Raw genomic sequence first — 17,655 nt, forward strand, 5'->3', positions numbered from 1 at the left:
GAGGTGAAATGATATGACATATGCGTAACAGTGTGATAAAATATGGTGAGATGTTAAAATATAAATTAAAAAAATGATCAAATTATTTATAACAATCAGAGAAACATAACATATTTCCCAAAGAATACATTTGAACAATTACGACATCCAGACCACTGATCTATATATGACTATATATATGTTCTATATTATAGATCAGTGATCTTGACCCGTATTTTAAAAAAAAAAAGCGCTGCCAATGAACCCTTCACGAATTAGTAATTATCTTGAGTCGGTTCTTCGCAAAACTGAATCGATTCGTGACTCAGTTCGATTCGTTCGGACCGCTTTCACACAGAGTCATTTGAAGCGGTTCTCTTTAGTAAAACGGTCTTGGGGACAAATGATGTGCTGGATAAAGAGTATGTGTAATATGTTGAATTAATCATAATAACCAGTATTTGAGGGATGTTTCAAATGAATCGAAATACAGTACAGTATATCTGCTAAAAGATCAAGTTTGAATCTTGCATGTATGACCTCAAAGCTTATTTACAGGGACTTAAAGCCACAAAACTATTTTTGATTGCATTGACTATTTCAACTGATTTAGTAAAGGAGATACACAGTATCACACTAGCTAAATGAGCCAATAATGGTGGAAATAAGTTTAGAAATAGAGATAGGCCAGTCAGATCACGTACCCAAGACATTTTTTTGCATCTCATATTTCTGCTATCAGTGAGAGGAATGTCTGGGCGGTTAAAACACTATCAAAATGCATCTAGTTTTGAGAACACTATTCAGAAGACAAACGTCTTCAGCAGTGTAATGCGCAGGTGAGTATAAGAGACTCTCATGCAATTTGAAAGATTTTCCTGTTACAGTTGTTTGACGGATATTACAGATGAATTGTCCATTGATTAGAGATGTGCTGCTTGACATATTATTTATGTGTGTCTCATTGATGTCTCTCTTCTGCCTATTATCTATTGTCTATTGTATTGACGGCGATTTCTTAAAGGAACTGTTCATTCCAATTAACATTCTGTCATCATTTACTCATATACATGCCTTTCCAAACCTGTATGACTGACTTTCTTCTTAGGAACATAAAAGGAGATGCTGTAAAAAATGTTCACGCTGCATATATATACACATACTGTATATATATATTATCCATACATTTGCAACTGAGAATGGTGAGTTTTGGTGGAGGGCAACATTTTCAGCAAACAAGATCTTAAGTTTGGCTCACTGGAATATTACACATTGACTTGTATGGTCTTTTTATTTTTATGTTTTTCTTTTTTTTTTTTTGGTTTGACATGGCTTGTGTGATGTAGAAGATTGGATTTTTCTTTTTATTCTAATATTTTACTTTGTGTTCCTTTGTAACATGAGGGTGAGTAAATGATGACAAAGTGTTCATTTTTGGCTGAACTATTCCTTAAATGAGTCAGAGTTTCGTTCTGTTTATTTTTAACTTTCTCTATGCTCAGATAGATGCTTATTTTAGATGTTGTTTATTTAGCTAATTTGATTGTATTTCATTAACTCCTCTTAATAAAGCATACGCTCTCTGTGCATCAGTGTAAAAGAGAATGTAGGTACTTAAAGTGTCTATAAACTTGATCTCGCAGGAATCCCAGCCTGCAGGCAGTCAGACAGGTCGAACGGTAGAAGAGAGACAGGGAAGGTGTAAAAATGACACGTTCTGAAGCTATTTATGCGCCGATACGTCAGTCACATTTGAACACCCACGTCACATATGCACATATTTGATCTGTGATCTGTTGTGATCCACAGGTGTGTGACAGTCGCTCATCTTGATGGGGGTCATATCTCAATACCTGCTCACTGTGAGTATCATGAAGTGTTTGCCGTGCATGCTTGAGTGGTTGCTAGGGTAGTATGCATGGTTTCCTCTTGTCTGGTATTTAGAGAGAGAGAGAGAGAGAGAGAGAGAGAGAGAGAGAGAGAGAGAGTCTCCCCTCAAGTCAGTGATAATTTGTTTTCTAGATATGGCTTTAATTCCTCCTTCAATGAAAGGAATAGTTCTCCCAAAATTGAATGTTTGCTGAACATTTACTCACCCTCAGGCCATCCGAGATGTATTTGAGTTTGAAAAGCTGCCCATTTTTAAGAAGCAAATCCATTATTAAGGCGCTTTTAATTTAAAACCATTGCTTCTGGTTAAAATTAAATCCTCTATAATACTGCTTTCTCCAGAGAAAAAGTGGTCTGGTCTGAATCAGGAGAGAAATCTGCACAGATTAAGAACCATATACAAGTGAAAACTGTCCAAAATGGTTCTAAACAAATATGTGGGTGGATTTTCATGTGAGAGACAACAGTAGATGTACTTTTTCACTGGAGGAAGTGTTTTTATGGATTATGGACTCGTGTTTTGGCCGGAAGCAACAGTTTAAAGTTAAAAATGTCTTGATGGATTTGTTACTTACAAACACACAGCTTTTCACTTCTTAAGATGTTAACTGATGGACTGGAGTGGTGTGGATTATTGTGATGTTTTTATCAGCTGTTTGGACTCTCATTCTGACGGCACCCATTCACTGCAGAGCATCCATTGGTAATAGAGTGATGGAATGCTAAATTTCTTCAAATCTGTTTTGATGTAGTTACAAACTCGTCTACATCTTGGATGGCCTGAGGATGACTACATTTTCAGCAAATGTTCATTTTTGGGTGAACTATTCCTTTAAGGGTTTGTTCAAATCACTAATTTAAAGTATGAGGAACAGTAATAGTAACTTAGCAAAGACAACTTAAACAGGCCGTCTTACTACTACTAGATTGAGGTTGAAAATATCCAAACATGTATTCAGTGAGTTTTTATGCTGAGTAAAATAATGTAATAAATAAACCAAAACAAATATGTGCTACCTAATAGGAATAAACAAGCGAGGACAAGACTTAGTTCTTGATAGAAGCAAGTCTTCAGTCTACAGTACGTCTGTAGTTTGGGAGGTTGTTCTTAGATGAACGGGAAGTTGATTCTATTATATGGGCGGAAGGACAGTGAGTACCTGATATTTCTGTAGAAGAAACAGGGTGTGATGAGGTGTGTGTAGTTGGTATGTCAACATGAGTCAGCATGAAATCAGTTCCCTCTTATTGTGCACAAATCGCAAGCACTCATGTTAAACACACAACTTTTCCTCATTAAATATCAAGTTTCGTTCAGAAATTTTACAGTTGTTAAATAAGTGCTGTTTCATTCTAAATTTAAAGCATGGGGGGTTTGCTCATTTTAATGAAATAACAAAATTTGGGGAATTCTGGAAAGGTAATTTACAGTTAATTATTGATATCAACTAACTAGGATAGATGTAGAAAAGGTAGTTGAGGAGGTAAATCATGCATGATTCTGATAACTGTGTGTGCGTTGCCATGTTTTATGTTTATCTTTTTTTACAGCCTGATATCTCTGATGCTCTTTTTTTTTTAATCCAGCGGCTGGTGAGTTTTTCTTTGGGAGATGAGGGAGTGGATACTGTTGAAGAGGCTCTTTTACAGATTCCGCTTCTCATTGATTCTTATCGGCTGTCCAGTGCCGAGGTGATTCTAGAGGTCCAGACCAATAAAGTCAGCCTGAAAGACAAAAACAGCCAGGTAAGAATACAACACAGAACAGAGCAACTACATGCACTACCATTAAAACAGATGGGCAAATGAGAAAGACAGCAAAGGCAGAAACTAGCATGGTTCAAAAATCTTTACAGTTTTAGTAATGCATGCATTTATCATATGCAACCGATAATATGTATTAAGGAATAATTCACCTAAGAATTAAAAATGCTGGAAATGGACTCACCATCAGGCCTTCCAATATGTAGATGAGTTTGTTTCTTCATCAGATTTGGAGAAATGCAGCATTTCATCACTTGCTCAGCAATGGATGCTCTGCAATGAATGGGTGCCGTCAGAATGAGAGTCCAAACAGCTGATAAAAACAACACAAGTAATCCACACCACTCCAGTCCATCAGTTAATGTCTTGAGAAGTGAAAAGCTGCATGTTTGTAAGAAACAAATCCATCGTTAAGTTGCTTTTAACTTCAAACTGTTGCTGAAATATCCATGAGTCCATGAACCATAATAATGCTTCCTCCAGTAAAAAAGCCATCTTGTCTGAATCAGGAGAGAAATCTGCACAAATCAAGCACTGTTTACAGATCTAAACAAAAATGATTTTTTTTTCACTGGACAAAACATTATTATGGCACATAGACTATGGTATTTTGGCCAGAAGCAGCAGTTTAAAGTTAAAAACGTCTTAATGATGTATTTTTTCCTATAAACACGCAGCTTTTGACTTCACAAGACGTTAAATGATGGACTGGAGTGGTGTGGAATGGATTACTTGTGGATTATTGTGTTTTTATCAGATGTTTGGACTCTCATTCTGACGGCACCCATTCACTGCAGAGCATCCATTGTTGAGCAAGTAATGTAAATTTTCAGCAAACTGTACATTTTGGGTGAACTATCCCTTTGACTTAAATGCAGTGCAATGCAATATGAGCCTCTTTGGATAAAAGCATCTGCCAAATGCATACATTTAAAATGTTATGCACAAAGCAAAACACTAGCTGAGTACAAGACTTTGGGACTTCAAAAATAATGAAGGAAAAATAATGCTAGTGAGGAGAAAATATCCTGCAGCATTTGACACTTAATCTAATGCAACAAAAATTCACACAAGTTTCAAATGTGGATAACTGTATGTTTGTGAAACATTGCACACTGTACAGAATATTTATTTTATGAATGCTTATTAAATGTGTTGATTGTTCCATGACTGACCATTAATGAGGAATTGGAGGAGTTTGCCGTGTCATCTCTTCTCCGATGCGACTGCATAAATTCCCCATCTGTCAGTGATCCATCTCTTCTTCTGCTGGTTAGTCAGAGCTGCACCCAGAAGAGGCCGAGCGTGTATTTCTTTAGCTGTGCATCTGTCAAAGTGAGAAGAGTTTCATTGATTCAGATTCAAGTGATACTGGTGTGACTATCCAAGCAGAAACTCCGCCTCTTTGATGACATCACTCTCTACCTGTTTGCATGTTTCAGGCAGAGCACATCAGAGATGACATCAAGCGAGTCGTGGCGCATAACACAATAAGAGCAAACAGGTACGGATCTTAACAGACAGGTAATGTTGTGATTTCCACAGTGTGTGCACAACGTAGAGAAATACAACCTGTTAGCGAGAAGATAAACCGGTTTAACCAGTTTCTACATAACTTACGAAGGCGTGGCTGAGAGTATAGGGAGAGAGAGACAGATTTGCAGAGTGAAAGATTCATTCGAGCTTGACTGACGTTTAGGACTAAACACTTACAAGACAAGCAGGACTCAAGTAAGGTACAGTGTTTTATCTTTATCTGCTACAGAATATGTGCTTATCAGCTACAAATGACTGAAGCTGTGTGTGTGTGTGTGTGTGTGTGTGTGTGTGTGTGTGTGTGTGTGTGTGTGTGTGTGTGTGTGTGTGTGTTTAGAGCAGGAGACACGCTGAACTAACCTCAAGGCATCTCAATGTCAAACTGAATGCCAAACGTGTTTTCTAGCATTGCAAGATTTTTTTTATGAATGAGCATGTGTGGGTTAACTAAGACCTTACGGACAGAATTATTGTTGATAGTGAGCAAAATCTGACAAAAGTTCACTTTAGGGATGCCCTTACAGATACAAATATTCATAGATAAATACAATAATGTTTTTTCGTTCTAAAAATGCAGTTTTCTTTTAGGGTTTGTGTTAATGTGTAATCAGTATAATTATTTTCATATTTAAAAAATGGTATGTCATTTAATGCACAGCTCTTTGCTCGACTTTGTAGTTTTTAAATAAATTTGACTGTGACTCATTTTCATAGCTAAGTAAATGAACTTGATTCAAAAAAGGTTTCATTATTGTCCAAGTCTTTATTTGGAAGATAATGTCCTGATTTTTTCCCATGTGTGTGTTCATATGGGCGTTTTTTGTAGTTATACAACTAAACGATGTTTGATGTGTTTGTTAGTGACTCATTGGCATTGTGTGCCGGCAATTAAATCACATTTTAAGACACCGTGACGTACAACAAAACCCACTGAATTACTGCGAATCTGCTCATTGTGCGGAACTAGAGCACACACTTTCATTCTGAATAAAGAGAGTGTTTTCCTGTCAATGTGTGTGTTTCAGGTTCTCAGAGTCCGGTATGGATATTTCAGGAATCCCAAGTCCTCCATACACCCAAGCCCCAAATCCACCCTCACCCAAACCTCCTCCACCCTACCCGGGCATCAGAGGTGTGTGTGACCCAATACTAATCAACACTGATTATAAACAGACACAAATTAACACTCTCTTCCTCAATTCTAGCTAACGGATTGGTGAACGGTCAACCTGATAAATCATTCCTTAGGGGTGAGATGGAAGTGGTGAGTACATATAAACAAATACAAAATTTATATATATATACACCTACACACACACACACACACACACACACATATATATATATATATATATATAAGGCAATTAATATAAATTTATTCTATTATGCTTAATTTGTGCTCAGTTATTAACATGTATTACTGATGATCAGTTATTCTTACTATTATCAATGCTTAAATGAGTTTTTGTTCTTAATATTTATATTATTGGAACTTTTGAATGTTAGTTTATCACATTTTCCACAAAAATATGAAGCAGCACAACTGTTTTCATCACTGATGACAATAAATGTTTCATGAACAGCAAAGAAGCATATTAGAATGATTTCTGAAGATCATGTGACCCTGAAGACTGGAGTAATGATGCTGGAAATGTGAAAACTTTGATGCAGGAATAAATTGCATTTTACAGTATAGATAAATACATCATAGGAGGCTTTCAAAAAACATTAAAAAAATGTAATTATTTCAAACTTTTGACACACATATATATATATAAACATCTGGGGACATTTTTCAGCAGTTTTCTCCTCAAAGTATAGTTGGATCAGCATGTTTAGATCAGTCAGTGGAGCTTTATAAGACTGTTAACTTCCAGCGCTCTAGTTGACCTTCAGTTTGACCATTAACATGACCGATGACATCACACTGATATCCCTGTTTACATTAACAACAGTTTGAAAATGAAAAAAGAACCAAATCAAGGATCTCTGCATGTATTTTTATTACTAACCGCCTCGTTTCTCTCTATTTCTAGGACTTGCTTAATCACTGTTTTGACGATATCGAAGCGTTCATCGGAAAGCTGCAGCAGTCAGCAGAGGCTCAGATTATCCTCGACCAAAGAAGCAAAAAGAAGAAGAAAAGCCAGAAGAAAAGTGCAGACGGTATGAGTCTACTTGTGGGAAAAATCCAACCTGAATGCTGAAACACGACTGAACTGAACGCTCTGTAAAGAGCATATTGTAGTGAGCTCTTATCAGCAGATGGAGCCTGTTATCAGTTCTTAGTGCGTTCAGGACATCAGCTGATGGGAAAGTGTTGTGTTACGAGACCGTCAGCAGTATTTACTCTGTGTTACTCTCAGTTAAAATAATATCACACCTGCATCATCTTAAACAATTTAAAACAAGCCTGCATTTATTTCAAGAACGTAACGCACCTGGAAATCTTTACTTTCAGGTTTCATTGTATCTTGTTAACTGCACACGTGATCGGTGTTTTAGAGAGTTTGTTGTGTGTTTGTGTTTTATAGAGGATCTGCTCACAGCTAAAGCCAAACCGCCTTCTGAGAAAGAGTTCCTCGAGACTTTTCAGAAGTTCAAATACAGCTTCAGCCTGTTGGTGAGTCATGAATCTTCATGTCAGTATTAAATAATAAGTAAATTAGAAAAAAATATTTTAATGATGGGTAACCCTTCACAATAAGGTTCCATTTGTTAAATAAACTAATAATGAAAAATACTTGAAAAGCATTTATTTATCTAGTAATTGCAACATTTACTAATACATTATTAAAACCCAAAGTTATATTTGTTAATATTAATTAATGGACCTAACATGAACTAACAATGAACAGTTGTTTTTTTATTAATTAATGTTAACAAAGATGAATAAATACTGCTCATTGTTAGTTAATAGGAGTTAATGCATTCATTAATGTTAACTAATTAGCTGTATTGTAAATCATTACCTAATGATTTAATGGATAATTTCTTAATTTGAAATTTAATATTTATTTTATTTTTTAATTATGCACAATAATAATAATAATAAAATTATTTCGTTTAATTATATTTGAGAAGATTATATTTAGTATTTAATTATTTGCCAGAAAATGTTAGTCAGAAAATTCTACTTATCTATTAAATTATTTATTATAAAAATATATATAAAAATATATATAAATTATAAACACTATAACACTATTACTATTAAACACTATATATAGTATTTTCAAATTATTTAAAAAAAATAACTAATGCAAATTATTTATATAGGTATATATATATATATATATATATATATATATATATAATTTCTTATTATATCTTATGTGATATAAGTGCAATAAAACTTAAATATTAATTGTATTTATAATAATTACAATATTAATTATTATTGGCTAATAAGTTAATATAGTAATAACTAATATTATATTATATAGTTATTTATTGTTTTTAATACTGTTAATAATCATTGCTGCTATTAATAATACTATAATACTGAACTCTTAAGCAGTGCGGTGTCATATATTTTCCATAAGTGCATTGTTTGTTTTACAGGCACGGTTAAAATTTACCATCACCAACCCGACCTCAGAGGAGCTTGTGCATCACATCTTCAAACCACTCGAAATGGTAAATGTGTGTGCATTTATATGTTTGCTCATATTTCTCCAGTGCAAACAGCAGAGCTTTAAAGACCATTGTTTTGTGCTGCATTGTTTCAAGTGTTTCATCAAATGTTTACACACTATTGTGTGGAGAAAGGTCTTGTTCGTCTATTGAGCAATAAAGCGCACTCAAATAATTCACCTGTATTTGTGTGTGTTTGTAGATTGTGAAGGCTACAGGAGGTCCTGGTTACGCTGCATCCGTGTCCAGCCCGGCTATGACACAAGGAGCCGTGACTCTGCTACAGAATAACCTGACGGCACAGGAAAATGCATTATGGGTCTCTTTAGGGCCCAACTGGACACAACACAGGTACATGGTGCAGAACTGTAATTTTTGGAGATGTGTTCCTTTGATATGTGCACATGCTGATGGCTCGCTACCTTCATGTAGATCTGCTCTGCGGAGCCCTGTGGCGCCGTACACACTCGTGTTTCAGGACGGATGGAAGCCGCCGGGGTCACATGCTGCTGGATGGGTCGATCCTGTGGAGTTAGAACACAGACAAGATGCAGAGACCTCAAAAGTAGAGGTAAAATTATCTAATAATGTACACTAGCATTCAAAAGTTTGGGATTTTTTTATTTTTTATGAAAGAAGTCTTTTACACTCATCAAAGCACCATTTATTTTGGTCAAAAATACATATAAAATTGTGAAATATTTTTACAGTTTAAAATAACTGTTTTGTATTGTAATCTATTGTAAAATGTAATTTATTTCTGTGATCAAAGCTGAATTTTCAGCATCATTACTCCTGTCTTCAATGTCACATGATCTTCAGAAATTATTCTAATATGCTGATTTGCTGCTCAAGAAACATTTCTGATTATTATCAATGTCGAATACAGTTGTGCTGAACAATATTTTTGTTAAAACAGTGATAGATTTTAGTTTTTATGATTATTTGATGAATAGACAGTTCAAAAGAACAGCGCTTCTTTGAAACAGAAATCTTTTGTAACATTATAAATGTCTTGACTGTCACATTTGATCAGTTTAATGCAACCTTGCTGAATAAAAGTAATTTTTTCTTTAAAAAGAAACTGTGCACATACTGGTTAGCCTCTTTAAATTAAAATGTAATCAGATTTTCTTAGCCGTTTCTGCATAAGTTATGCTAAACAAACAGTGACATGTAAAACATATTGTAAAAAGAGAATTAAATTCATCCTGAAGAAAAGCACACTAATAAAAATCCCATAAATGCGATCATTGTGTGTTTAGTGTTTGTGATGTTATTGCTAACATGATGAATTGTCTCTGTCACACTCAGCTGACTCCGTCTCACGCGTCTGACCGTCAGGCTGCTCCCGTTCAGACTACAGACGAACCGTAAGTTTGATTCACATCTGAAGAATCAGTCAAACCGTTTGGGATGTGTCAGTTTCAGCCATGGTTTTCAGTATGTACTGTATGACTAGGGTTTGTTCACACAAATAACAAAAGAATAACAGGATCATTCATCCTGTGACTCTCACTAACCACCAGCAGCAGTTTCACTTCTGTCACTTGTGTGAATGCTGTGATAATGGTGCTGTTAAAGGCTTGTTCAGTGACTCTCTCGCTGTCTTTTCATTAATGACCCAACGTTTCTGTCCTTTTTATCTCGGTAAACAAAGGTGGTTATTTTATAACTGCATTTTAAAAATAGTATTTGTAATGTCTTTTAAATGTACGATCTGAGAAAACATCTCTGTCTCTTCTCCTCAGTAATGGTGGAGTTAAAGGGCAATTATATCGCTGCAGTTATGGTTTTGTTGCACGGAACAACAGTGAGCTGTCTGTACTTCACGGAGAGACACTAGAGGTAACACACACACACACACACACACACACACACACACACACATACACAACACACACACACAACACACATCTACAGTAGTTATCAAAATAAACATATCACAGAATTATATATTTATTATATATTAATTGGACCAATAAATTATATATATATATATATATATATATATATATATATATATATATATATATATATATATATATATATATATATATAAAGAGATAGATAGATATATTATGTATTTATTTTTGGAGATATATAACTGTTATTTTAATAAAATATAATAATAATAATAAATAATAATAATAACAATGTTATTTATATCTATCTATCTGTTTATATTTATATATATATATATATATATATATATATATATATATATATCCAAAAATAAATAAATGAACAGTATATATTTATTGATATTCTACAATAATATTATTTACTTAAAAATTTATTCTAAAAATGCAACATGTTTTCCTTTGGGACTCACACATACATACAGTATATATATTTCTTTCTTTCTTTCTTTTATGGCATCCCCAGATGTATAAATACATAACTATATATAAAATGTATGTACATTCATTTATTTATTTTATTTTAATAAATCTGGTCAGATTTAGCTCACTTCTGGAGGCAAATTTGTCCCAAAATATGACAGTAAACCCACACACACATCTATATTTGTGTATTTTCCTCCAAACTGAGCCAAAACAAAGATGATCTCTCACTGTTTAATATTGCAATATCATATCATCATCATAACATTATGATAATACAAATAACCTTCATTTTCCTGTTATTTGTCTGTGGTCCAGGTGGTGGAGTCATCTAAGCGCTGGTGGAAGTGTCGTAATAAGTTTAATGAAGTGGGATTTGTGCCGTCTAACATCCTGGAGCCGGTGACACACATCGACAACCCTGTGCTTCATAAAACTCCAAAGGTACAAACTCACATCAGCAAACTCACATCAGAACACCTCTCACCTCCTCCTTCTTCTGACATTACGCTCTCTGTCTCAGCCTCCTGCTGCTCCACCAGTGTTCAACACCCTGCCCAGCATGTCCACCGCGACCTCTGACCACAGCACCACACGGCCACGCAGCATGATCCTCGGATCGCTGTCTGACGACACGGAGAAAGGTACAAACATGCTGATCAAACTGAGCATCTCATATCAGATCTCCTTAATATCACAACAGTTTCTCTTAGACACCAATGGAGCACAAATGGAGACTTTTGATGAATGGGTTTGTTATTCTGAACTCCAATTAAAACTATTAAAATTAATTTTGAGTAATTGAAATAAAATATAAATATTAGATGAATAACTTAAATAAAAAAATAAATGTTGCTTTGGTAACTTACTGAAGTAGCCAAAGTACTAAAATTACTAAAACTTAAATTAAAAATAAATTAAAGCTAAATAGAAAAAAAAAAAGGAAACAAAAAAAGCACATAACAAAATTATTGAATCTTAAACTAAAATTAATTAAATTATATATTTTTTAAACGTCTATATAGCTATATATAACGTTCAGTTTTAGTTCGTTATCTTAGTACTTCAGCTTAAACTAAATGAAAATAAATGTTTCTTTGGCAACTAGTTGAAATGAAGCAAGTTTAATATTTTTTAATATATTTTGTTTCAGTTAATGATTTTTTTTAAATAATTTATACTTTTATGGTTTTGGTTTTAGTTCTATTTAACAATAATAAACCAGTGGAAAATATTAAAATAATGATTGTGGAATCATTAAAAATCTACCTCGAAAAGAAAACTTTTTATACAACAATAGTAAAAAAAAAAAAAAAACTAAATAAAAAAACTATAATATATATATATATATATATATATATATATATATATATATATATATATATATATATATATATATATATATATATATATATATATATATAATTTTTTAGTTTTAATTTGCATTTTTGTAATTTTGTTATGTGATTTGTCATTTTTATCAGTTTTTTTTTTTACTATGTCTATATAATATTTATACATTTTTATTTACTACTTTTTTTTAAAGTTTTGATATTTCTGTAGTTTATTATTTTTTATTTTATTTCAGTTAATGCTTATTTTATTTTAGGTATTTTTATGTTTTTGGATAACAATGATAAACCTGCTGAAAATGTAAAAATGAAAGCTAATTCTAAATATTAATAAATACTATAATATCATCTGATGCTCACGGGCAGGGCTCATATTGATTTGCTGGTTGTGTGTCAGTGATGCAGGTGAATGACGAGCTGCTGCACCGTTTGACCAGCGGGAAGAATCTGTCTCCTCGTCTGGTGATTCCTCGTTCAGCAGAGACGTCCATCCCACTGGACTACAGCTCGCCGCCCGCTGAGGTGGAGAACTGGCTGCGCAAGAAAGGCTTCAGTGAACCGTGAGTCTCACACAGGACACACTTACAACAGCAATTAGTCAGCTATTAATAATAATACTCCACCTGTAACACCTCATATCACCAACAACGGAAGAAACCACATCCGCATTCATTTAGTATGATGAACTACAGTATGATTAACATGATGCATTTTTTTCTCTTCGGACAATACTATATCCTAGTTTCAGTCCACCTTTATGTGGTCATAGCAAACACTGTTTTGAGGTGCTTATATAATGAAGTAATAGCTGTGGTCAGTGAATGGCTGTTGTTGATGTGCGTGCAGGACTGTCCAGTGTCTTCGGGTTCTGAATGGAGCTCAGCTGTTCTCTCTGAATAAAGAAGAGCTGCGCGCTGTTATTCCTGAAGAGGGCGCTAGAGTCTACAGTCAGCTGACCGTCCAGAGAGCCCAGATAGAGGTACATCACACGGACATTCATACACTTCTCTGCTGTTTTATTTGAAGCTGCATATAATGATTGTGGAATAATTCTAACTGTAGCTCTAAAAGAAAACATTTAAAATGAAAAAATACCATTTAAAATGAATAATAAAACTAATACATTTAAAAATATAAATTTACAAATGTAATAATTCCTGAATAATTTTTTTACAAATTGCTCTAAACATTCTGAAAGGTCACAGAGGTCACAACACAAAATGTAAACATACATCCCCTGATGTACAGGATAATTTCGGTTTATTAAAATAAAAAGATTAGATTAGATTAGTACTGGATTAGAAGCTAGAAGCCTTTAATTCAAAGTTAAAACATTAACGCTATACCAATAAGGTAGAACTGATATTTTAAAATCCATGCAGTCCAGTGTATATACTGTTACTGATATACTATTTATAGTTACAGTATATATATATATATATATATATATATATATATATATATATATATATATATATAATATATATATATATATATATTTGTTTTATTATATTTTCTTTTTATATTTTAATTTCAAGTTTTTGTAATTTTTTTTTTATTATTAGTTATTAGTTTTATTAGTTATTTTGTCACTTTTATTAGTTTATTGGTTATCCATATTGTACTTACTAATTTAAAATTATTAGTTTTAGTTTATTTGTTTTGTTAATTAAAAATCAGCTGACAGCTAGCCAAAATAAAATCATTTTGTCATTTAATATTGCATTTTATATTATTTTATTTCAGTTAATATTTATTTTAAGTGACACATTTTTGTATGGTTTTTGTTTTTGTTCGCAATACTAACCCTGACACAGTCATAATTTTTGCAATTCCATCTGGTGCCACTCTTTTCTATATATTGCAGTCAAGATCTTTAAAACAGTTCTGTAAAATATTGAAACCATTGTCTGAGGGGCTAAGCTATCATATTTCATATTATAAAACATTGACAAATGATCAGAAAGCTTCTCACTTTAATATTTGAAAAGCATCAGCATGCATTTCCCACACAAACATCTGCTAACCGTCTGTCTCTCTGTCTCTCAGGACGCTCACAGAGCCACAGAGCTGGAGACGGTGATGGAGAAGCAGAAGATGAAGGTGGATTTGAATCTAGAGAGTGGAACTTTATGAAGATCTATTGAATGTGCACACTGATACACACTCATACATATGCACGAGATCATTTACGGTACTGGAACCTGCTTTAAGGATGGTTTTGTTTTCCTGTTTAGCTTAACAGCATGAAATGTAAAATGTAAATCTGCACAGTGATGTACAAACCTCTAAATTCTGTGTAATATGGGTTAATATATTCTCAATAAATGCATTTAATGCACAAACGTGAAACTAGCAAATCCTCTGTCTCCTCAAGAGGCCGCCAGACACTAACTAACTAACCGCTCTAAAACTCACTAAAGTATAGCAGATTAATAACTCCTCTAGGATTTGAACCTGGAAGCTTTGAGTTACCAGCCAGGTCTTTACCCAGTGCTAGAATACATTAAAAGAAACGTTAAGTACTCAAGATACTAAAGGTCCATCAATCTCAACATGCACTTTGACAAAAACAGCAATAGTAATAGTGATACTTAACTAAGTAATGCCATTAATATAAGTCACAAAGCCTAACCAGTTTTAATGGGTCCAATTGAATTATTAAACTTTTGGTTTTAGTTTTGTTGTTTTGGGACTTCAATCCAAAATCTTTGCCAAAGCAAATGCAAGTATTGCTCCATTGCTTGGTCAGCTAAACTACAAATTTACTTTCATAGTCCCAACGTAATCCAAAAACACTTTAAGACAGAAAATACTGACTCACTAATATAAGAAAAATCTGCTGCTAGAACATTTCTAATTGTCATGCAACTTAACTTGATGTACAGTATATACACTAAAAGGTAACTTTCTCTTTTATAAGTATATAGTACATACAGTCTTGCCTAGTTCCTGTACTGAACACACACATCAAGATTTGATATGCTCTCTCTCTCTGTGTGTGTGTGTGTGTGTGTGTGTGTGTGTGTGTGTGTGTGTGTGTGTGTGTGTGTGTGTGTGTGTGTGTTAATTTGGCTGTGAGCAGCAGCAGCTCAGGTGTCAGGTGTGTGAGGTGAGGAATGTGTGTTTATATGTTTGATTAAACCAGCTGTGTGTGTGTTTGTGTGTGAGATTCATCAGCTAATTAAACGCATATTATGATTTCACACACACTGAACCTGTACAAACATGAGTTTGATGCTTTAGGCCCGAAATTCTCTACTGTTTGTACTGAAAGAGAGCTGTCCGTTAGTATTCAGTCATCTCAATTGCAGTGGTGATGAAGCAAAACCTAAATCTAACCAGCTTGACTTGGATTTACATCGTTGTTTTCTGAATAGATTCATTACTCGTAATGCAATGCAGTCAGCTAGAAAACCCGAATGCAAACATAAAATCTAAAATGTTGCTCCGTCATTACAGTCGTTACGCTGAAAAAGAAAAATGATGGAAATCGATTTACACTCTAGCGCCCCTTGAGGCAAAGCTTTTCAAAGTTTTACTTTTTTTAAGTGAACTGGAGTTAAATATTAGTTCAATAAGATTTATGAAAAATAAGAACGCCACTAAGTTATCGAGATTATTGGAAATTCTTAATTTCCAATTTATCTATTTGTTTGTTTAGATTTTTTCAATTATTTGATGCATGGAAATATGTGTATGTACATGTCATGTTAATGTGTGCATGTATGCATTTGAATCTTAACATTGAAAATTGCATATTTAGTTTGTAATACAAGTTTCTATCTTTTTTTGGCTCATTTGTTACAAATTGATATATTTTGGAATAAAAAAAAACTGAGAATGCAACATGAATTGCATTCAGACAAATTTCAGAAAACGATGCACAAAATCAAGTTTGCGTATCTAGAGAAACGTCAAGGAACTTCGCATAAAGTTTCTCCTCATATCCTGACTTTGAGACGCTCGCTGCACCTGTTCAAGATTTGTACTGAAATGCTCTAGTATGTGTATGTGTGTGTGTGTGTGTGTGTGTGTGCGTGTCAATATCCAGACTGGATATTTCACATGAGAGCAGGAAGATGACCTCTGACCTTTGATCTCTGTGGAGTTCGTGTTTCTGTTGAGACTCTCAGGTTCTCACGGCCCCTGCAGGTGAACATCATTTCAAACACATTCCAGGATCCTGCACCTGTGGCCGTGCGGCACGTGTGTGTGTGCGTGTGTCACTCAGCAGGCCGTGATAACGACACAAAGCCTCCTTGGATGCGACCGCTCGCTCCGACACCAGTCACACAGAAGATGATGAAAATTCCGTCACAACATCTTTTCTTTTCAGCCTCTACTTCTGTTTTCTCCCAACACTAAAAAAAAAAGAAACGTGGACGGAATAATGAGAAAAATTCAAGCAGGATAACGTACGGGATTTTGGACAGCCATCTGACATGCTCCAGAAATGTTAATTTTAGCAGAACATCAGAAACATTCCAATGGAATATCGGGAACACTTTACTGGAAATACACTGTCTTCACCTCAAAATGTTCCACCAAAACATCAAACATCATTGGAAAACTGCTCGTATTCCATATGAGAATGTAAAGAAAAACCTAGCGCTCTAAACAAGACACACTATATGGTTTGTTTACTTTCTTAATGCTTATGTTTTTATATAAAGCAAATGATTATTCCTACAGACCAACCCAAACCTTTAAAGAAAATGTTTTGCATTTTTGTATGCAAACAATGAATAAATAAATAAATAAAAATGATAATCATCATAATGATAAATAATAATAATTAAAAGTGGAAAAATTTGTCTTTCATAGAGGAATTGCCTCTTAAAAAGTAAAGCAAAACTCTTGTACACACATTTATTTGTCTATGTAAAAGAGGACATGACAAAGTTTTTATATAAAATTAATTGTTATTCCTACAGGCTAACACAAACCTTGAAAGAAAATGTTTTGCATTCTTACATGAAAACAACAAATGAAAATGAATAAATAAATAATGAATTATTCCTATAGACTGACTCAAACTTTAAATGAAAATCTTTTGCATTTTTATAAATATATTTGTATTATATCTTATTATATGTATTATATAATATCTTTATTATATATAACAAAAAATTGAAAATAATAATACACTG

The 17,655-nt window shown here is 33.7% G+C and overlaps 1 protein-coding gene across 1 annotated transcript; it reads left to right on the plus strand.

Moving 5' to 3' along the window:
- The first annotated feature begins 740 nt into the window (after positions 1-740).
- On the plus strand, positions 741-14,854 carry LOC109049313 (epidermal growth factor receptor kinase substrate 8-like protein 1). Its single transcript, XM_042714799.1, has 19 exons — positions 741-818; positions 1,789-1,841; positions 3,457-3,615; positions 4,819-4,968; positions 5,076-5,137; positions 6,195-6,301; positions 6,375-6,433; positions 7,206-7,335; positions 7,704-7,792; positions 8,734-8,808; positions 9,008-9,156; positions 9,238-9,376; positions 10,120-10,178; positions 10,557-10,653; positions 11,469-11,594; positions 11,674-11,794; positions 12,900-13,062; positions 13,349-13,481; positions 14,552-14,854. The coding sequence occupies exons 2-19, from the start codon at positions 1,812-1,814 to the stop codon at positions 14,636-14,638; spliced, it is 1,935 nt and encodes a 644-aa protein (XP_042570733.1). The 5' UTR covers positions 741-818; positions 1,789-1,811; the 3' UTR covers positions 14,639-14,854.
- Positions 14,855-17,655: the final 2,801 nt, after the last annotated feature.

This window comes from Cyprinus carpio, chromosome A24, assembly GCF_018340385.1.
Source record: "Cyprinus carpio isolate SPL01 chromosome A24, ASM1834038v1, whole genome shotgun sequence".
Lineage (NCBI taxonomy): Eukaryota > Metazoa > Chordata > Actinopteri > Cypriniformes > Cyprinidae > Cyprinus > Cyprinus carpio.